General features: G+C 45.2%; 1 protein-coding gene across 2 annotated transcripts in view; it reads left to right on the top strand.

Moving 5' to 3' along the window:
• TMEM132C (transmembrane protein 132C) overlaps positions 1 to 23,083 on the top strand; it is a 184,253-nt gene that overhangs the window by 134,463 nt on the left and 26,707 nt on the right. For both annotated transcript variants that reach the window (XM_053994211.1, XM_053994210.1), the window contains exon 4: positions 4,369 to 4,552. In XM_053994211.1, coding sequence (XP_053850186.1) covers positions 4,369 to 4,552 — 184 coding nt within the window. The remainder of the gene's footprint in view (positions 1 to 4,368; positions 4,553 to 23,083) is intronic.

The following is a 23,083-nucleotide window of genomic DNA, read 5'->3' as shown; positions in this document are numbered from 1 at the left end:
CATCACTGCCCACCTGCTCCAGCAGGGAGGAGCTGTGGCTGCAGCTGCTGGCTGATGTCTCCTGCTCACACCCACCCTCCCAGGGGCTGCTCAGCACATCAAAAGGAGTCCTCACTCCCCTGTGCTAGCACGTGCTCCAGTCTGGCCCTGACTGATTAGCATTTTTATAAATTAAAATAAATCCACGGAGTGAACTGGCCCAGGGGAGCTCTCAATCCAATCAAATTAGACTCATATATCCACCCTGGAGCAATTCCTTGGAAGCTCTTCCTTGAGGAAGCTTCATTTGTAATCACTACGTGCTGTGTACTTTAGAAAAGTTTTATAATTACTTGCTGTTCCGGCTGCTGAGCACTTCTAAATGTTGGATATTAAGGAGCTGCTGTTTCAGTCAGTGAACAAGCTCTGAACATTAAATGTGCTTCACGAGAAGCATTTTTTCCTCAGCCATTACACATCTCTGAAGGCATATTTTTTTTCAAGTGGATGCTTTCCCAGCTGTTGATCGTCTCTCTGTTTCTTGTGTGTGAAGAGGGAAGGAGGAAACTGATGGTGGTGTGACATTGCATCAAGGCTGCTTTGCTGTGGAGGGAGGTGGGTGCATTACTCACAGATGCAGGCACTGGAATATTGATGCAGGTCAGCCTGGAAGAGCAGCAGGAAAAGCTTTGTCTTGCACCACGCACACTTTTTGACATTTTTGTATCTCATGTTTTACAGAAAAAGAAATACTTTAGCATTAATCAGAAATCTGTAGGTGAATTTTGGCACCGTTTTTTATGGCCCTCCACCACTAAAGCAGCCTGTCTTTGTCATGGGTCAGGGGACACCTGGCCAGAACAGCTCCGTGAGTGATACCAGTGCTGGGGGGAACTGGAAATCCCAGCTTGGCAGGGGTTTTGTAAAAGGTGATAGCAATGATTTCTGTCACAGACTAGCTGGTGAAAACACGCCTCGGGTACAGGATGGTGCTGGGATGCTGAAGAACATTTCTAGAACCAAGTGCTGTGGTTGCCAGTGACACCAGAACGGTGGGGCAGTGGTTAGTGAAAGACTTGGCAAAACCCAGATCTGTTCCTTACCTGTGCCAGCCTTCCACGTGGCCCTGAGCGTGTCACCAGCCCCTCCTGAGTCCTGGGAGCAGAGCTGGGACACTGAGGGGGAGGGAGAAGAGCTTTGGGAGTCGGGGAAATGAGCTTTGGCTGGAAATGAGCTCCTCCCCACCTGCACGCTCCCACCTCCAGCTCTCTGGAGCTGCCAGCGCAGCCGTGGGGCTTCTCTTGGGAAGATGCACATTTTCAGAGGATCTTTGGAGGAATGCAGGCAAACTTCTTGATCTGGAGACCTTTCCTGGCGTTCATGAGCTCTTGGAGCAGCTTTGATGTGTGCAAAGGGTTATTCTCCATTTGGTGGGAGTGAAAGCACTGGGATAGTCAATCACACACAAGAACATTTCTCTGTCAGCTACGAAGAGTCAGAACTAGAAATGGTGCAAATGATGTCATTTCAGGTGTCATTAATCTGAGAAATAATGGTGCCTTTAGCAGCCAAATGAAGGCTGCAGCTCAGGTGATTCAGGTATCTTTGCATCTGCTCACGTTTGCAGATAAATTGCCAGGTTCCACGCGGTGTGTGAAAAATGCACATTTTATGATTGGCTTTATGCAATAGTTACAATGAATATTATATGTGTAATGTTGGAAAGTTGTGCTGTATTAATTCTCTCCAGTAGTGTGTTGAATGTGTTTTTAGGTTATAACACAATGTTAAAATAGAAACTATACTATGTAAAATACTTTTTAACTATCTCAAGAAAGAGATGAGATAATCAAGGAATTCTTTGCACAAGGATAACAATTGCAGAAACCCCTAAATCTTCCAGAGGAGAGGAATTTATGGCTTTCCTTATCAACAGAAATGAACTTCTTCAAGCCTGACTAAGACTCAAAGGTGCCTGGGAATTAACAGAAACTTTTTGACAAGTACCAAACAAAGTTCTTGTTTTAAATAAAATATATGCATAATCATAAAGTGTTTTATATATGCAACAGGCTATTGCTTTTAAAGTGATTCCTTTGTTCACAAAGCATGCTTGTCGTGGCTTAAGCGCCCAAGAGCATCCAGACATCCATAATTCTTTGCTTTTTATTGTCTTGTAATTGTCCTAACTCTAAATTTTTATTACTCTAATTATATTACTATTTTTATAACCATTTTATTATTATTAAACTTTAAAAATTTTAAAAACCAAGTGACTGGCGTTTTTCACACGGTGTGTATTCACTTTGAGGAGTCCCAGAAGTGAGTAAAGCACAGCAGCTGCTGCAGCTGCCTCGTATTTCCAGGCTGTAAGATTTATTTAATAGGAACCCTTCAAATGCCAATAGGCTGGGCCTGGGTTATGAATTGCTAAACCCATCCACCCATCACACTGCTGCCCAAAATCACTCTCTAAAAGCAGGCAGGAAATGTGCCACTGTCACAGAAGTGCTCCAGTGTCTCTCTTTTGACACAGCAAGAAAACAGCAAGGAAATAAATTTCAAGACTAGGCAGCATTAAGACTTTTCAGAGGGAGCCATCCAAATGAAAACCCATAATCAAAATAATAATTATCAGGGGAGCCATTTGCTTTCCAAGCAATCATGCAAAGTAAAGCACAGAATATGGCTTAAGTAGCAAAAAAAGGGTGATTTCTGTCCAGAGGGAGAAAGAAAGTCCAGCACTTGAGAATGTAAGTGCTTTGTACATGATCAGTTCTTGATGGATTTTCTCAGAAATGGGACTTCATGTATTGTTTGTAAAAAAGAGAGGGAAAATGGAAGCTGTTACGTGATGAATGCAGGCAAAGGTGTGATGGGCTGGGGTTGGGTTACTGAGCTAGGAACTTACCTGTCACTCCATTTTCAAATCATCTCAGCGTAGGGCTGGAATGCAGGAATATTCCGTGGAATATTAACACTGTGGGAGGGCGTTTGGAAAGCTCCAGGAAAGCTAATGGATAATTTCTAAACTTCTTTTTTTTTTTTTTATATTAAATCAAACCAGCAGCTAGTCCAGCAAATTTGTTTAATATATTCTTATTATTTCTGGTGTAGTTAAAGAAATTTAATATGAGGGAAACATTTCCAGCATGTCTTTTCATATTTGTTTTTCAGGTTTGCTTACAGACTTTGTGGCATATTTTACCTGCCACAGCTTTTTTCTTTGTTTGGTCTCAGCTGCCTGAGATTTTGATTTCCAGAGAGCACCTCTAAGATTAGACTAAAATTGTCATTTTTTCATTTAATCCTGTTAATTGTTTTAATGGCTTCCCCCACACCAGTTGCACTGAGCTTCATTGCTGAGGATTTCTGTGATTTTGGTGGTGGACATCTGCAAGCAACCTTGGTTTTCTTTCTGCCTGCAGTAATTCGGGGCTCCTCAGCCTTCATGAGCTGCACTGGCCTTAACTTTGGTTGATCAGAGTTCAGATCCAACTCAGATATATTTGAAAATTTATTTTTTATTTGAATTTTTATTTGATTTTATTTATTTACTTATTTATAATTTTATTTAATATTTATTTTACTTACTAATTTGTTTAATATTTATTTTATTTATTTTATTAATATTATTATTATTAAAATTATTTAATTTTAATTTTTTTTATTTCAATTGTTATTTGAATTTTTATTTTTCAAATATATATTTTTATATTTGAATAATCAAACAGAACTTGGAATGGAATAAGTGTGTTACAATAACCTGGATTACACCCCTCCGCAGTGCCCATAGGAGAAACTTTGAATATATTTATTTTATTGATTTTATTTTATTTAATTATTATTATTAAAATTTATTCAATTTAATTTTATTTATTTTTAATTTTTATTGCAATTTTTATTTGAATTTTTATTTTTCAAATATATATATTTTTATATTTGAAAAATCAGACAGAACTTGGAATGGAATGTGTTACAATAACCTGGATTCCACCCCTCCATAGTGCCCATAGGAGGAACTTTGAATATATTTTTTTAATTTATTTTATTTTATTTTGTTATTATTATTAAAATTTATTCAATTTAATTTTATTTATTTTTAATTTTTATTGCAAATTTATTTGAATTTTTATTTTTCAAATATATATATTTTTCTATTTGAAAAATCAGACAGAACTTGGAATGGAATGTGTTACAATAACCTGGATTCCACCCCTCTGCAGTGCCCATAGGAGAAGCTTTGAATAATTGTGAATAATCGCAGTCTGTGTGCTCTGAGGCAGCTGTGGATTGGCAAAAGCCTCCTGGAGTGTGACGTGCACAGGTGAATTTGCAGTGATCCCCTCAGGCCAGTAACGGCTGCCCTTTGCTGTTTGCTGTCCCCAGGAGCACCAGCCTGTTCCACGAGGTCGTGCAGCTGCACTTTGAGATCGCCAGCTTCAGCAGCCTGTCGGGCACGCAGCCCATCAGCTGGCAGGTGGAGTACCCCCGGCGCGGCGCCTCCGACCCCGCCCTGGCCGAGATCTTCGTCTGCCAGAAGGACCTGGTGGGAATCGTGCCCCTGGCCATGGTAAGAGCCGCTCCCCGCCCGTGCCAGGCCGTGCCAGGCCGTGCCAGGCCTCGGCACGGAGTGCTCCCTGCCCTGGCACGGCCTCTGGGAGCATCCTCACCTGCACAGTGCACAGCTGGGTGTGTCACACACTGCCCCACAGGAACCATCCTCACCTGCACAGTGCACAGCTGGGTGTGTCACACACTGCCCCACAGGTGAGGAACCATCCTCACCTGCACAGTGCACAGCTGGGTGTGTCACACACTGCCCCACAGGAGCCATCCTCACCTGCACAGTGCACAGCTGGGTGTGTCACACACTGCCCCACAGGGACCATCCTGGGTGTGTCCCACACTGCTCCACAGGTGAGGAACCATCCTCACCTGCACAGTGCACAGCTGGGTGTGTCACACACTGCCCCACAGGAACCATCCTCACCTGCACAGCTGGGTGTGTCACACACTGCCCCACAGGAGCCATCCTCACCTGCACAGTGCACAGCTGGGTGTGTCACACACTGCCCCACAGGTGAGGAACCATCCTCACCTGCACAGTGCACAGCTGGGTGTGTCACACACTGCCCCACAGGGACCATCCTCACCTGCACAGTGCACAGCTGGGTGTGTCACACACTGCCCCACAGGTGAGGAACCATCCTCACCTGCACAGTGCACAGCTGGGTGTGTCACACACTGCCCCACAGGAACCATCCTCACCTGCACAGTGCACAGCTGGGTGTGTCACACACTGCCCCACAGGAACCATCCTCACCTGCACAGTGCACAGCTGGGTGTGTCACACACTGCCCCACAGGGACCATCCTCACCTGCACAGCTGGGTGTGTCCCCCCCACAGGGACCATCCTGGGTGTGTCCTACACTGCTCCACAGGGACCATCCTCACCTGCACAGCTGGGTGTGTCACACACTGCCCCACAGGGACCATCCTCACCTGCACAGCTGGGTGTGTCCTCCCCACAGGAACCATCCTCACCTGCACAGCTGGGTGTGTCCTACACTGCCCCACGGGACAGGAACCATCCTCACCTGCACAGCACACAGCTGGGTGTGTCCTATACTGACCCCAAGGCAGAGGGATGCTCAGAAGGAAGGGATGCTCAGGAGGAAGGGATGCTGAGAGGGAAGGGATGCTCAGAGGGAAGGGATGCTGCCTCTTCACCTCTCTCCCTCAGGTTTAAACCCTGAATTTCCTGGCTTTTCCCGGGATGCTCAGAGGGAAGGGATGCTCAGAGGGAAGGGATGCTGCCTCTTCACCTCTCTCCCTCAGGTTTAAACCCTGAATTTCCTGGCTTTTCCCACAAAGCCCAGTAGATTTTCCTTCCTGCTTCTGATTGCCTTGAAGTTGCAACTGCAGAGGGCCTCAAGGACCTTCTGCTGAAGGCCAGGTTGCTTGGTCCTTAGTAGGCTGAGGCTGATACTGATTTTTCTGCTTGATGACCTAATAGTGTGAGAACCTTTCGGTTGAAGTCAAAAATAGAAAACAATAATAGAATCATGAAGTGTAAACTTTCCTGTGGGTAAGTGGATTGGGTTAAAATCTGCTCTTTCTGCTCAGTGTTTTAGGAAAACAAGGAATTTCACTGGATTCTCCAGCATTTCAGCTGTGCTGCTGCTAGGCAGGCATTTTATTTTCTGTTGAAGAAGAGTTAGACATAGCTCTATGCTTCTTGTGAATTTTGCCCCTCCGGTACATCATCTTGGTGGCAAAATTCTGGCAGTCTTTTCTTTGGACAGTGTTCAGCAGATAATTAGATGAGTATTATTTCCTGGAAGTCCCAGTCTTCAATATATTCTTCCCCTTTGAAGAGTGAAACTGCTGCTCATATCAAATGAGGTCATGCCCAGCAATTTCCTGATCCACAGTCTATTAAGTCAGCAGAAAGCCTGCACTGGAATCCAGATCTGAGGGGGAAATAATTGTCCTCATTACCTGTCAGCTTGAACAGGGAATATTTATTGGAGCATCTGTCCTCTGAGGACTGGAGAACGTGCATGAAGAAGAATTTTTGTGGTCAGATTTTATTTTGAGATAGATGCCTTCCACTACCAAGCAACAGACATCTGTCTGCTGGCAGACTTGGTGTCTTCTTGCTCTTTTCATGAAAGAATTCATCAGCTTCTTCTCTGTATTCCATATATGAGGGAATGGAGATTCTGGTGTCTCCTGTCAGGGTGTGATGCCTTTGCACTTGTGTACAGGGTTCTTGCAGACCTCTGTCTGTTCTGCATTAAAGTTTATCTGCCTGCGAGGATTCCTGTAAGAGCTGGAGGTCTAAAAGGATGAGTTTAGTGTTGTATAAATCATGTAAGGCAAGATCCTTTATTCCCAGCAGATTGCCATAGGCACTGCGGGTTCAAACAATGAAATCATTAAGCCTTTCTCTTCACAAAGCTTTCTTGTGTTCATCTCATTGCTGTGCCTTGTGATAACACTTAGCCAGAGCCAAAATACACTGTGTTAACAGAGAGCAGCTGGATGGAGCACCAGAGCACAACTGGCTTTGCTAGCAGGATATTGGTAGATAAAGGGAATTCTCACTTCTCTGTGAGCTAACGCTGCACACCCAGCCAGGGTGCTTCCTTCATCCAGGCATTAATCTGCAGCTGAGCTGATTACCTGGCAGCCCTGCTCAGAACCAAGAGTCCCACTGAAAGCAGAGAGGGTGACCCTGGCTCTGCTGAGAAGCCAGATCAGTCTTCATCTGCACTGCCCAGCGCAGCAGCAGCACGTGCTTGTGCACAGGCAGAAATCAGATCTCAGTGGTGAGCAGCAAGTGGGGTTCATAATCCTCTGCAGGGGAAGGGAGATTTGTTGATTCAGGCGTGGAGCGTTCCAGGGTAGAACTGCTAACACCCAAAGTCAAAGCTGTCACTGCACGATTTTAAAAGTGAGCAGGAAAAGGAGCTGCCCAAGGACACTGCAGTGCCCCTGCCCCTGGTCTGAGGGACACCCTGGAAAGTCTTTCAGCAAACTTTGCCCTGGTTTGGGTGTAACATAAAGACAAAGGCTGCTCTGACCCGTGGACTAAAGCTTGTCTCGTGTGAGCCATTCCAAACTTATGAAGCAAGAAAGATCATGTATCTTTTATTGCCCTGTGCCTGATTACATTACAAAAAGAGTAGGAAGATGAAAACCAAGTGGTCTTCAAAAGATTAGTGCAACTGTTGCTCTGGCGTTCTGAAAGAGATTAAAGAATTGACATTGTCAGCAAGAACTGAACCTGAAATTTTAAAATAGCCTTGTAGGGCTTGGATCAGTGGAGCAAGTGGTAGGGTAAAGCTGCTGAAAAATGGATGGAAATTCCTCATGAAGTCAAAAGAGAGGGTTTTAGCAGAACCCGCATTCCATGTGCCTAAACAGTGTGTACAGGTAAGGAACAGCAACACAGGGATGTGCTACAGGGAAATAATAGGAGCAAGAGACATCAAAACAGCTTGGACTGACAGGAACTGTAATCATTTTTTGCCAGAAAAAAATCACATGTAAATTTGAGGGAAGTCTATTTTTTTCCCAAGCTCAGAAGTTAATCAGTCTGAGTAATTTTGGAGGACATGTCACCCTTCAAGGTAGTTGGAGAGGAAGAATGAGACAGAAAAGTTAGACAAATATAGTTTTAACTGGTTTGTTGCTTTCTAACTCTCCCATAACAGAATATCAGCTAAGTACTGTGCACCAAACTAGGTTCTAGTCAGACATATCCTCTCCTTTCCAAATTCCTGAGCGTGGCACTTGGTGAAAGCATCCACTCAGTGTACCCTGCATGCAGGCTGTATGAAGGTCTCACTCAAAGTGTGGGATTAAATTCACATTGTTGTATTTCCAGCACTGAATAGCAATAATTACTGAGGCAAGATCTGTAAAGAGGTAATGTCATTTATTAGACCTTTGGGTAGAGATGGGAAAAAATGAAAAAATGCTCCCTCAGGCACACACTCCCCCCTTCAGATCTGTGGACTCACTTAAATCACAGCTGCTGTGAGATAGCACAGCTACAGAAAGTGAGGCTCGTGAAATTCATCAAATAGGAGAGTTGAATAAGAAGATAAAATTTCTTAAAGCATAGAAAATATATGCCACTGTCTGTGGACAGGAAGAACCCACTGGCTGGATTGTGCCCTATTCTGGCTGGTTTTTATTTCATGTTACTTGCTGCAGGATCAATTAGGAAAGTGCTTTCGTAGGGCCTTAAATAATGATGTGCTAAGCTGCTTTTGAGAACCTCCTCAATTAATCACAGGTAACCTCAGAACTAGCCAGTTAAGGTCTACAAGGTTGCCTCACTTACTTTCCACAACTTTTTCTCAGATTTCCATCCCGTCAGGAGCAGATGTAGCCAAGTGTGTAGATTCTGCCTCTCGACCCTGTTAAAATACCCCAGACTTCCATCTGTGGTGTGTGCACACAGGAGTCCCACGGGAGAGCTCTGTGTGTTTGTGTCCAGCACAAGGCCACGTTCTGGAAGCTCAGCCAGAGATTTCTTTTCATGCTCTAGGTGGGTAATGCCTATTTTTAACACTTAACCAAATTCTGCTTTGGGATAGAACAAGGCACAAAACCTGTGTGTGAGTGCATTGTTCAGTGCTAATATTAAAGGAAAGCTCCTTCATGGTGGGAAGATGGGGAATCACTGATTTAATATTTATGCAAGAGCATCTGTTTGTGGACCTGGAGCTGCAGTCCTTCACCAGGAGGATGGCACTCCCTCTGAAGTTGATCTACAAGTGTGACTTGCATGAAATACAGGCATTAAATGCTGAAGCATAAACTCAGTGTCAGGAGCCTATTCTGGAGTTCTACTCCAGATTTACTTCAAAGGCCACTTGTCCCCATGGGAAGCCATGCAGCTTGCTCATCCCTGCTTATTTCCTCTTTAAAATAACACTGATTTTCAGTGGGTCTTTTGGGTTTCACTCCTCAGCCTCTGTGATCCACTGGCACCTGCTCAGCAGCAAAGCAGACCTGGAGCAGGCTCAGGCCTTTCTGGAAGTTTCTTGCTGCTGTTTCACGTGCCCAGGAGTTTGTGCTCTCCTCAGCTGTAGTCCCATAAAGGATGTGGTAATCTGTCTTTGCCTGTCCTGCCTTTCTGCTGCCATGACCTGACTCATCTGCTGATGGGAACTGATTCTGCCACTGATGGGAGCTGATGCACCCACTGATCCAGGCTGAGTCCTTCCCTGTGAGCTGCTGCTTAATCCAGGCTTCCAGTGGTACACAGAGTAACCTGGCAGTGCCAGCATCAGTGTGTAGCTGAGACTCTCAGCTGCTCATTAGGCAGTGCAATTCCTCACATGCCTTTTGCTCAGTGCTGAGCTGTTCATTAGGGTGTGCTTGGTTTGTGTGTTCCTTTACATTCTGAGCTCAGTGTTGGTGCTTCTGCTGCAGGAGCAGGGGATGGGCCCACTGCAGGGCTGTGACTCAGCCAAAACCACTTTTTGACAGTTTGATGTGTGCTTGTTAGCTGGCTTTCCATTAAAACAGAGGTGATCAAAAAACTTAGCTCCCAAAGCACTGTTGTTTTATATACACATTTATGTCTGCTGTTCCCTAAGGTAAGGATTTCCTAGGGTATTTCATTGTAATGAAATCCCTGCAATACCATTTTAAAATATGGACCTGAATAAATAGAGTTTTCATCCCTGCACAGTCTGTGAGCTCACACCATAAAGCTCTATCTAGTTCAAGGGCACACAAGTGCAGAATTCTCACTCTGGTTCCTCTTTCAGTCTTGAGTGAAGTGGAGGCAACAGGCACGGAGGAGCTTTCCAGAAGGAAAAATCCATTTCCTGACTTGCTTATCACAAACAAACAAATGAACAAACAGATCATCCACATGTCAGACTTTTCAGCTGACAGGTATTGTCTCAGATAATTCAGTTATGAATCGCATGAAATAAATACTGTGAGGTTGGGAAATTCATTTTATGCAAAATGGAGCTATTCTATTAATAGTGCTGACTGGGACAGCTTCAATCAACTCTGCAGCCCTGGGCAGTACCATGAAGTCAGGAGTTTTTAGAGTTCAGAGTTGGTGTAGAGCAGAGTCCCAGTCTCGTGATGTGAGGGGAGGCACAGAGATCCTCCTGTGCCTCCCACTCCCCCCAGTGCAGCTGCAGTGCTCCAGAGGAGAGCAGCACTGCTCCCTTCAGGCTTGGGGGGATGTAATTTCACTAATTGTGCCTCTGCTCTCTGTTTGCATCAGCTGAACACAGAGGGCTCTGTACCTGCCTGTAAAGCACTGTGCCACGCAGTGCCTGGGACCTGCAGGGCTTGTTGATTCACCTTGTCTGGGCAGAATTGGCTTTTTTTTGCTGCCTGCCCATCAGGAAACAAAAGCAAAACATGGACAAACTGTTGTTCATGGATCTCAAATGGGTCAGAAGATGCAGACAGCATAAAGAATCCAAAGTGACTCGATTTAACACTGCCTTTTTAAGTCCCAGAGATCATTTCTACAACCCTTGCACTTTTGCCTCCAGCTTCTGTTTTCCTGCATTTACTACATTCCTAGTTTATGCAGTCACATTCAGTCCTACCTTTGGCAGGAAATGAGAATGGCTATCCCAGCTGGCTGGAACGAATATTTCCATTGGATCAAGCTGTGTGTCATTTTCTATGAGTATGTGCAATTTCCTCTTGCAGCATCCCCCAGTCTGACAATGCTATGGGATGGATTACTTTGGGATTTTTAAGATGCTGAGGAGAGGTGGGGCCAGCTAACTTCCAGATTTTCAGAGATCTCTGAGAAACATTAATATGAGGATTAATAGATGCTTCTTAGTCTCGACAGGAGGCAAATCCTGCTAACCAAACAAGAAATTGCAGAACAAAAAAAATGTGCAGTGAGACACAAAGTAAATTATTGGCTGCTGGGTGTGCTGATACCAAAATGCTCCCCTGGGAATGCCAGAAACCTCTAGAGAATTCTGTGTGTGAGCCAAGCGGATCAAAGTCAGGTGTTGGGTCAAGGTTCAGTGAAGCTGAGCTCCCTGAAAGGGAAAGGAGGGACAGCACAGCTGGCACAGGGACACTCGTGTCAGTTCCTGGCACTGCATTGTGTAACGTGTGAAATCTGGAGGTTGTGTTGTTCCCGTGCTGTGTTTTGGGGATTGTTCTAAGTGTTGGCTCAGCTTTGTGGCAGTGCCCCATCAGAAGGAGACATCTCAAACAGCAGTGAATATTTGAAGTGACAGCTGACTGAGATTGGGGTTGCTGAACATAACCACAGAGGCAGTTTCCCAGCTGCCACACGTGCCAGCAGAGCCAGCACGGAGTGAGCTGTGCTCCCTCGTGGTGCTGCCTGAGGAGGACACGCCAGGGCTGGGTTTTGATGAAGCTGAAGCTGCTGAGGACCCTGCCCAGCCCTGTGTGCTGCCCTGGCAGGCGGAGCAGATGGAGGAGGGCAGAGAGGCACTGCCCAGCAGGAGCAGAGCAGCTCCAGAGGCTGATGCTTGCAGAAGTTTGCAGCTGTCAGAGAACTGGAATTGAAAGGCAGAGGAGTTCTAATTGGTATCTGCAGCGTGTGTTGAGCAGTTCAGGCTGTGAGCAGAGCTCAGCCGTGGCCAGCTCTGCAGGCAGGTGCTTGCCTGGCTGGACTCCTGCAGCACAGAGCTGCTGCTGCCAGGGCTGGGCAGGAGGAAGAGGAGCTGGGAGAACTTTGCATGGCTTTGCTTGGGAAAGGGAATTGCACTCAGCAGTCTCCAGTGCTGGATTTTGCCTTCTCCTCTGGAATTAATGCACCGCTTCTCCCTCAGCTCAAATTTTCTCATTAGCTTTAGCTAACTGGTGATTGTCTAGGCTTAACTGGTAAATACACATCCACTGTCCAAACTAACTCCAGACAGCAAACATCTGTGGTTTTCCCTGGAGGGTCAATGGTCTGCACCTCCTCATGCTGTCACTTCAGGAGCTGGCAGCTGAGCAGGGGCTGCCAGGGCAGGCCAGGTGTGCTTGCAGACAGAGCAGTTCCTCAGCCAGCCTGAGCTGAGGTGGGATAGCCACGACCCACACAGAAAACCAGAAGGCATTTCTCTTCATTGGCAGCTTCTAGTGATGATTTTGATCTGTAAAGAGAGTTCTGATATTTCTGGGGGACGCCTCACTCTCCACTAGCAGGTGAAATATTTGCTTAGCAGAACTGTGAATTGTTTAGGCTGAACTCTAATTGATGAGGTCCTGAGGTGTTACAGCTTGGACAGTGAAACGAGGGGGACAACAGAAAATGCTTTACTCTAATGGGATATAATGAGGGAGCATGGGGTTAAAAAATCACCATGACTTTTATAAGACTCAGTGTTTTAATGAACTGCCCCCAAACCTTAAAAACCCAGGAACTTTTCACCTTCAATTTGCTCTCGATGCATGTTTGCCTTGCCCTGCTCTCTGTTTGCAGTTCATTATCCAGACAGGTGCTCCTCACTGAGGCTGTTTGTCATGGAATTCACTCGAAATCTGTACTTCAAACTCAGTAGTTCTGCTTGAGGGAGATAAACCACAGGAGCCAGGAGAGGGCTCAGCACAGTGCAGGGGACAAAGCTGGCACTGTGCTTCTGGCTCTCTCTTCTCTGCAGCAGCTGCTGAAGGGGAGCAGCAGTGGGGATGGGATTTGATTCATCCATAATCCCAGAACCAGAGGGGTACCAGAACCTCACCAAAGCTTGGACCACCAAAAAAAAAACCACTTTAAACCAGGCCTTAATGGCCCAGCTCTCCGTGTGATGCCTGTGCTGAGGGAATTCCCAGCCCAGCCCTGTCACTCCCTGGCCCCATTGCTGTGGGGTGTCCCCCTGCAAGGGGAATCCACACAAACACAGGACTGATCAAGATGGGTTTCCCCCTCAGAAACAAATCATGCCTAATATTTAAAGCTCCAGCACCATGGCACGACCACCAGAACGCTGGTGAAAGAGGGAATTTCAGGCAAATGGAAAAAAAGTACCACTGACATTAATTTTAATCAGTTCCCAGTCATCTGATTTGTCCTCTGTATTTTTTTTTTTTTCCTCTAGCAGAGCTGATTGTCTTTCTGCAAGATTTGTTACCCCACAGAACAATAATACAGGCTGCAGTGATGTAATTTATGGCTGTAATTTGCTTTTGGAAATCCTCTATTAGTGAAAAATAGCAACAGTGCAGTTTTATTAATTGCAGGAGGTGACTGTTGAATGCTGAGTGTCAGTGCCAGAGGAGTGACTGTGTTGTACTCTGCTCCCCAAGGTCCTGTAGGAACAGAGCTCTGTGTCCTTTGGAGGCTGTGGAATGAGTATTTTGCTTAAACTAAATAAGTGTAAAAATAATTCAAGTTCACTGGGAAGTTGGAGAAAATGACAGAGGGAAACATTAGCCTGTAAATTCAGAATTGAGAGGCACGGCAGAGTGTTACTGCACCCCATAATGTGCTCACGTGCAGGATGGCTCTGCAGAATTGCACATTTATTTACACCTTCTACCCCCAAACTGCTGCTTGCAGCTCAAGCCTTGAGGCTCATTACTGAGCTCCACTCTCGGTGTGCCGTGCCAGGGAGAACCACTTCATCTCTTCTCCTTCTTTAATGTGGACGTTTTTTACCCTGGCATAACACTTTTATTTTCATTTGCATAAACCAGACTTCACCAGGATGTAACCTGGGGGGGGGAGAAGCGTGCGGGCAGAAATCACCTTTGTGTGATTTAAAGGTGAAGTCTCTTCCTTTTGTGTTCTGAGGCTGGCTGAGGTCCAGGCTTGCTGTAACCTCTCTGTGCTCTTGAGCTCTCATTTTGGGGAGCTGACAGAAGGCAGGAGCCTCCTGCTGCACCGATGATGTCAGCAGCAGAAACCAAAGCCATCCGTCTCAGACCTGGGCGTCCTCAGCAATCACTTTGTCCAGGCTCCCCCGTGCCTTTTTTTGGGGCAGTTTTACACAGCTTGCTGCTTGCTTGAGCCAGCAGAGGAGCCTCTCTCTGGTCTGGCTGCTGGAGCTGGGACAAAATGTCAATTGGAAGCGTTGAAAAGCGAGGCTGAGAGGGGAGCTGCCAGCTGGCACAGGTATCCTGAGGCATATGCTTTAAGGATGCCTGGAAGCTCCAGGAGTCAGCTTGGTGTGGTAATAAATAAGTCATTCCAGACTCAGTAATTCCTCCTCGCTGCTCTTACCTCATCCAAATTATGGGCTACTCATTAAGCCCTGGGAGCTCTGATAGGCAAAAATAGGAGTTGTCTGGCGGGGTGGGAGCCACATGTCTGTGTGCAGTCAGTCTCTGCCTCAGTCTCTGGCTCATCTTTACAAGCATTTCCTGTGCTACAGTGCAGGGGTTTGGTGGCAGCGTTCAGGAACCCCCATCATCAGGGAATATGGTTCTGTGCAGGTGCTTTTGTTGCAGAGCTCTGGGAATCAGGGCTACAGCCCCAAATGTGACCCCCACATGGCTCTCGAGCTGAACGTGTTTTATATTCTATCCCTATGGAACTTACATATTAATTATTAAACTTACATTGCTCTGTTGTATACATTGATCCTATTCAAGCACGAATCTCTCGTGGTCTCTCAGGCCCCTGACCACAGTTTCTCATGATTATTCTACGATTAACCAGTAATTATATTGAATTACTAAACAATCATCGCATCTAACAATTCTGTCATTTACCATATACTGGTCACACAGGTGCAGTTCCAGCAAGCACAAGGCCTAGAGTGTTTTCCCAGGGCCCAACTTTCCTTCTCACTCCCCAAATCCCCATGAGTTTAAAACCCTTTTACTGTCAACAGGATCATTCTGTACTGCTGGCTCTGTGTTGTATTATGATAGGAAATAACTCACACATTTATACTAAGATTAAAAGAGTAAAAGGAAGTAAGTTTTATTTCTGACTTTGTAATATATAGAATTTTAAAAGTGATAGTGGATTGGAGGGTGAAATTGCTACTTCTCTAACTACACTGGTTAAACTAATAGTTTATCAATTCTCTCTTCTCACAGAGAAGAATGTAAAACAATTATTATTTTACACATTATTTATATAATGTGCACATAATATTTTATTTTATTTTATTTTATTTTATTTTATTTTATATATTTTGCACATAATTTATTATTTTACACATGCGCAGTGTGTGAGAAACTCTAGGAGAAATATGTAAACATCAGAAGGCATAGAAAACTTTTGAAAGACCTTTAAAACTTTTAAAAGAACAGGGTGACAGTTCTGTGTGAAGGAAAATTCCCTGCTTAAGCATGGATGCTGGTCTCCCCTGCTTCAGTGGTGCAGCCCTGAAGAGTGAAAATCAGAGTAATTCCATAAGTGAACCCGGTTTGTGGCTAGAGGTGATGTCTTTTATGAGGCCATCCGATAGAGTAGGACAAAAAGGCCAAGCTCTCAAGCACACTGATCTTTTTTCAGGCCTCTTTCAGCGCTGGAAGTTGCTGTGAGATGCTCAGATAAAGTTAATGGTCACTGGGATTGCTCCGGGTTACACTAACAAAGAAAATGGTGCTTTAAAGAAATGGCTTTGATCCCTTTGTCTGTCATACCCCTGACTTACACAATGATCAGAGCAGCCTCCTCCAAGGGTGCTTCTCTGGCCAGGAGCCTGCAGCAGGATCTGGACAAGCAGCCCCTGAAGGTAAAACTTGTTTCTGCTTGAGGAAGGGGGAAATAATTGCATCTGTGATTATACATACTGTATATATTTAATTTTCCTCCTCCTAGATGTATGCCAGGTTCAGTTTCTATAAGGCCCACGAGTCTATCAGACATGTGTCTGATCAATAATTTAATTTTCCTGTGTCACTCTCTCACTTTTTAACCGCAGTGAGTTTCTGATGTCTGTACAGTATCTGCTCTCATTAATGCAATAATCTTGTTCCTGCCCTCTGTGTGCTTTGCTTATGTAGAGCTGCTGTGAAGTCAGTGAAATCAATAAACTATTTGAAAAGGAAAAACAATCTAGGTACAAGGATAGGAAATAATAATGGCTATTTTCTGCATTTTTATGACCACGTTTTCATAGCGGTTGCACAAGAGTTTGTGGTGTCTTTGTTACAGATTCTGCTTATCAAAAATTAAAACTGTACAGCCAAAAATAAGAAAAGGGCAAGTAGGAAGTTCCTCTTGCTGATTTCAAACCAGACTAAATTAAAGTGAAATACTGAAGCAGAAGGTGCCTGCTTCACTCCCACTGTGTTTGAACGGGGCTCTGACATCCACAGACTTCAGCCAAGTGCAGGGCCAAGAACTGAGGAGCTGCAGGAACTTGTGGGACATCAATACTGCCTATTAGAAGGAGAAAGCAACTCATTAATAATCCATGGCATATTAATAAAACAAGTTCACAACCTCCACAGCGGCCATAAAAATCATCCCTGTATCACGCAGTACCCCAGTTACTTAAAACAAGACATTGTCCTTGGGACTTAATCCTTGGAGTCCATAAAGCATTTAAAATTCCTGCACCTCAGTGGCAGGGTTCAGATCAGCCTCACCACCCTCGGGTTAGTGCTCTTGGTATGTTTCTCTCCACTCTGTTTTCCCAGCACTTGTCTAAGGGTGCCCATTAATTAAAAATTCTGTGTATGGCTGCGTGTTGTAGATGCTTCTGTGCGTCTGCCAGAGGTGAAATGTGTATAATTTAGGCACTGCATCAATGCATAAAAACAGAAGTTTTCAAGAGAACTTAGGACAATTTATTGCTTGTATTTATCACGTGTAAGTGTGCTCAGAAGTCCCTGCAAGTGTGCTTAGATCCATAAGCAGCCGTGCTCTGAAGCAGCAGCAGCAATGGCTCTCGAGTGTGTTGGTCTCAGCATAAGGGCTTTTAACCTGTCACTTCTCACATTTTCATCTGTTTCATTTTCTGTGCTAAAAAGAGCCAGTTATGGTGCTGGACTTGGAATATATCAGGTAATCACATTTCAAGCCGTAACTACAGTTTTTTCTCTCTAGGTAATGTTTCCTATGTAAGTGCTTTCATTTCGAAGCCAATTTAGCTAAATATTGAAAGTGAGGACTGAAGTGGCACAAAGAGGAGCAGGTAGTTTCCTGTGTTACAAATAAGCATCTTCTAAAAAAAAATCTGTTTTTTTTTTTTAGTTTATGTATATGCTTGGAGAACTAAAATGTAGGCTTCTGCTTCCCATCTTCTCCAGTCACTTTTATGTCCTTATTCTATGTTTTTAGTGGTTACAGAAAGATGGAATGTGGGGTTCTGTTTCCCATCTCCTGCAGTTGTCCTTAAAGTTTTTTGTTAAGTTTTAATAGGTTCCAGAAATGTTTCCTTTGAAGTCATTTTCAGTTCCAGACTCTTCCTCCACACAGCAGGAAATGCCATCTTTCTTTGCAAATACAGATTGGCCACTGAATCCTGACATGGCTGTTCAGCCAAGGGGAAGCAGAGAGCTTTGGTGTAATGCTTGGGTTTTCCATATTTAATTTTATGTATTTATTTAATATAATAAATAATATAATGTAATATAATATAATTTAATATTGTTCCTGTTGGGATTTGGTGCCACAGCTCCAGCAAGGCAGAGGGGCCCCAGCCAGAGGCTCAGCACTGGTGAGACACACAGATAATGATAAACACTCACAAAAAACAAACTGCAACCACACAATCTAACATGAAAACATTGATTTTATTCCATGTCCTTATTAATTCACTTCTCCCATCAGCTTTCTGCAGGTTTTAAGATAAAACAGTGACAGTTTTATATTTTTTTTCTTAAACATATATAAAATATTATATATATATATTTAATATATCATATATAAAATATATTATATATATAATATATAAAATATATAATATATATTTTTTTTAAATCCATAAGGGATGGAATCAAGACCCACTTAGCTATAGTGGTACTTGGAGGTCTACAGTTCATAAATAGGAGTAATCAATTTCTTTGTTTTGTTTTGATTTGACTTGGGGGCTGTGCATTTCCCCAGATATACTTGGAAAATAAACCAAAGAAAACTAGAACACTTCAATACTTTTTAAGTCTTTTATTCAGCAAGGAAGCCAAACCCAAAGGTGTCAGATGCTAATTGCAGCCAGCACTGTGAGGTGTCTCCTGCTGCTAAAGCTCTGCTAAATACAACAACACACAGGGCACAGGAATTCAGGGCAGCACCTGCCCCCAAGAACAAGCACAGCCCAAACGTCTCCCCTGGACACACACAGAGCTGGGGGCTGGCACTCTGCTGTCCTGCCACGCACAACACCTGCCCAAAGAGCCTGGGATGGCTCTGGGTCTGCAGGAGGGGATGTGGGACCAGGGCTCTGGGTCTGCAGGAGGGGATGTGGGACCAGGCTCTGGGTCTGCAGGAGGGGCTGTGGGATCAGGGCTCTGGGTCTGCAGGAGGGGCTGTGGGATCAGGGCTCTGGGTCTGCAGGAGGGGCTGTGGGATCAGGGCTCTGGATCTGCAGGAACCTGCACAGGGGCAGGAGGAGATGTGGGACCAGGGCTCTGGGTCTGCAGGAGGGGCTGTGGGATCAGGGCTCTGGGTCTGCAGGAGGGGATGTGGGATCAGGCTCTGGGTCTGCAGGAGGGGATGTGGGATCAGGGCTCTGGGTCTGCAGGAGGGGATGTGGGATCAGGGCTCTGGGTCTGCAGGAGGGGATGTGGGATCAGGGCTCTGGGTCTGCAGGAGCCTGCACAGGGGCAGGGAGGCTCTAAGAAGGATTTTCCTCATCCATAGATCTGTTCAGAAAAGAAGACTCAGTTATCTGTGGCAGGCACATTCTTGTCTCTCTCTGGATTTTTTCACGGAGGAGCACAGAGAGAAGAAAGAGAAAACAATTTCTATTTCTGCTCCTTGTTTTTCCCATGTGGAATGTGCTTGGAGAATTGTTTCCCTGGGGTCATTGCTTGGTTGGATTCTGGTGAGGATTGTTTGAGCCTGGTGGCCAATCCAACCCAATCCAACCCAACCCAACCCAATCCAATCCAATCCAACCCAACCCAACCCAATCCAACCCAACCCAACCCAATCCAATCCAATCCAATCCAATCCAATCCAATCCAATCCAATCCAATCCAACCCAATCCAATCCAATCCAATCCAATCCAATCCAACCCACCTGTGGCTGGGCTCTCAGAGAGGGGCACCAGTTGTGAGTTAGATTTGGTAGTTAGAAAAGCAGGTTTGTAGTTTCAGTATCTCCTGTAAATAGTATATTAATGTGTGATAGCACAGTTATAATAAAGAAATCATTCAGCTTCTGAGCTGGAGTCCCACATCAGCATTTCTGCCCACCAGGCTCCCCTGCAGTTACAATAGTTATCCCCCCAGTGGATCTGGGTGCTCCTGGTGTAGGAAGTCTCAGCACAGTCTCTGCTCAGCACTGACAACCAGGATGGGGCTGCTTTTAGGGAAAGGATGAATTCAGATTCAGGCAGTGGAACTTGACTGGTAGAAATATTAATGCAGGTGCTTAGATCCTTATTTCACAAGGGAGAGGAAATAAGATTTCCTGGTTAGTCTCAGTGCCCGTGGCAAAATAATACAGCTCCAAAATTACGTTTTGAATTGGTTTTATGAACTGCATATGATAAAGTTAGTGTAACAAATACAGTGAAGTAAATGTTTGCTTCTGAAACCAATTTGTTAAAAGAAATCTCAATTTGATTCTCAGTTGTTCAGAAGTGGAAGAAGTGACAGGGGCTTCAGGGGCATCGTGGTTCTGTGGTTCTGCCTCTCTGGACCTGCTGGCTGTCCAGGGTTCTTCACTCCCCTGGTTCCAGAGCTGGAAGTGAGGGGATGGGCTGGTTATCCCCTGCAGCAGTCACAGAAAGCTGCCCTGTCTGCCAGGATAATTCCTTTCCCACGAGCTCTGCAGGAGGGGCATTCACCAGCCCTCAGCTTAAAGCAGAATTTCTCAGGATTTGTCCCTTTGGGAAGGTTCCTTATTGGCTTTTTGAGGCTGGGACTGAAGGCACTTGAGATGGTATTTTATGGTTGGACTCAGGTGTTTATTATTTCTTATTGGTGTTACAGTCTCACTACTGTGAGTTTTGTAGTCTTTTATTAGCAAGGTACAAAATGGCTAACTAACTCTTGTTATAGGTCTTTTAAAATTAAACTATCTAATTAAGAAAGGACACTTAGATTATTTTCCCTTTTAACTCAATAACTGAAGTCCACAATGCAAACTTTTGTGTTTAATCACAAAGCATCACTCAAACCTGTGAAGAAGAAGGAAAAAGGTAAAGAAGAACAACTTGCATTTGCCATAAAACTTTTATTTTGTTTTATATTTATTTTTATATTTTAAAATTTTAAACTTTAAGTTTTCTACTTTGTGATATTATAGATTTTTAACTAACTACACACTCGTAATCCTAGTGCTATTAATCAATTTTAAAAGCTTGTTCTACGACTTCAGGTTAAATGTAGTGTTTTCTTGTGGGTCTGTGTCTTTAAGCACAGAAAGTTTAAAATTCTCAGCATTCAGGATTCCAACAGTTCCTCCTGCTCATAACCCAGGGTGTGCCCATTGCTCCCTGCTGGCCAGAACAGCATTTATGGCCTTTTCACATGGAATGCTGATACAATTGCACTTTTTTATTCACAATTACAAAGCTCCTGCTGTCACAATACTGTGGGGAGAGCCCAGAGCTCTGTCCCTGACCCTGGGGCAGCGTGGCCTGGGTGCCCACACACAGAGCTGGGCAATGCCAGCCTTTCACAGCACTAACTGCAGACAGAACCAAGCAATTAGGTGCTCCAGTCCCTTCTTCCTTTGTAAGGGATGCTCACTTTTGACAGATGAAAGAATTACATTTAGCAACCCAGTCTGCATCTGCTAAATCAAAGTGATCATGGGTGATGCTCCCTTCTGCACGTCTGGATGCTAACAGGATGGATTCCCTGCAAGGAGAGTGGGGATTAGTCATCCAAGGATCCAAAGATATTTCTCTGCATCCCTGTCTGTTAATATATCCTACATCCCCCTTTTCTGTCTGCAGACTGTAATTTATCAGGCCTCAAAAATTCCACTGGCAGGGTATTTGAAAATTGTGCAAGCAGGGAAGAAAACTGAATGGTTTGTTGCTAATGCAGGGGGCCGGTAATTAAGATTTATCTTAATGTGGAGACTAAACAGAGACGAGATCCTCGATTAAAAGGGCACTGCATTTGCAGAACACTGAGTTCCCATTCTGAAGAGACACTTAGATCTTGATCATAAATTACCCTGTCCACAAAAGCTACGGGGAAGATTGTGCTGGGCCCAGAAAATTCCCATCCCAGCTTTGCTTTCTCTCCTGCTGGCCCCAGGATGCTGCCACTGTGTTCCTGGCAGTGGTCCAGCCCCAGGAGAAGCTGCTGAGGGGCTCCAGCCCAGCCTGAGCACTGGTGGGCTCGAACTGTCAGAGCCACTTTGCTGGCAAGTGGGAAAGATCCCACTTGAGGGAGTCTGAATCCCTCCCTGGTGTCCTGATCCCACATCCCCTCCTGCAGACCCAGAGCCCTGATCCCACATCCCCTCCTGCAGACCGAGAGCCCTGATCCCACATCTCCTCCTGCCCCTGTGCAGGCTCCTGCAGACCCAGAGCCCTGATCCCACATCCCCTCGTTCCTGCAGACCCAGAGCCCTGATCCCACATCCCCTCCTGCAGACCCAGAGCCCTGGTCCCACATCCCCTCCTGCAGACCCAGAGCCCTGGTCCCACATCCCCTCCTGCAGACCCAGAGCCATCCCAGGCTCTTTGGGCAGGTGTTGTGCGTGGCAGGACAGCAGAGTGCCAGCCCCCAGCTCTGTGTGTGTCCAGGGGAGACGTTTGGGCTGTGCTTGTTCTTGGGGGCAGGTGCTGCCCTGAATTCCTGTGCCCTGTGTGTTGTTGTATTTAGCAGAGCTTTAGCAGGAGGAGACACCTCACAGTGCTGGCTCTGTCGGCTGCAATTAGCATCCAGAGGAAACTCCGAGCTCCTTTGTTCTCCTGTCCTCGTCAGAAACAGACTGCAGAAATGGCAACTTTTATTCACTAAGTCTGTTTGTTATGTAGATTTGGAATGGCCTGCTTTTTCTCCACAGTTAATTTGTTCCCTAGCTAACATCTTCCTTGGCAGTGTGGACCTTAGAGTCATGGAGTGACCTGGATTCCACCTGCATGCACATTTGGAGACTGAGGGATGCTGTTAGGGAAGCAGGCTGTCCCCTTTGGGTTTCACTCCTGGACAGCAGTTCCCTGTTTCTCCTGCAGCTGATACTACTCATGAACTAAAAGCCCTCCTGTTTTGAAGTGATAAATGAAGAGCAGGATTGAGATGTGATGGGCCAATAGTATTGGAATCAAGTGAAAGAGCAGCCCAAAATCCAACCCAGAGAATCTGCCCTTCCCCACTCCTGCCAGAGGGTGACTCTGCCTCAGGGGTCCCCAGTCATCCAAACCCCTTGGTCTGTAGGAACACCCCTGTTCTTCTGCGGGCTGTGCTGAGAATTTCAGAAGCAGGATGTTCCTTCCCCTCGTGTACCCAGTCCTGTGGATGTGGAGTGTCAGAGCACCCAGCTGGCAGAAAGCACAATGTATAATTTACTGTTAATCGTGGGATTA

This window comes from Vidua macroura, chromosome 18 (assembly GCF_024509145.1).
Source record: "Vidua macroura isolate BioBank_ID:100142 chromosome 18, ASM2450914v1, whole genome shotgun sequence".
NCBI classification, from domain to species: Eukaryota; Metazoa; Chordata; class Aves; order Passeriformes; family Viduidae; genus Vidua; species Vidua macroura.
This window is presented reverse-complemented; position numbering and strand designations above follow the sequence as displayed.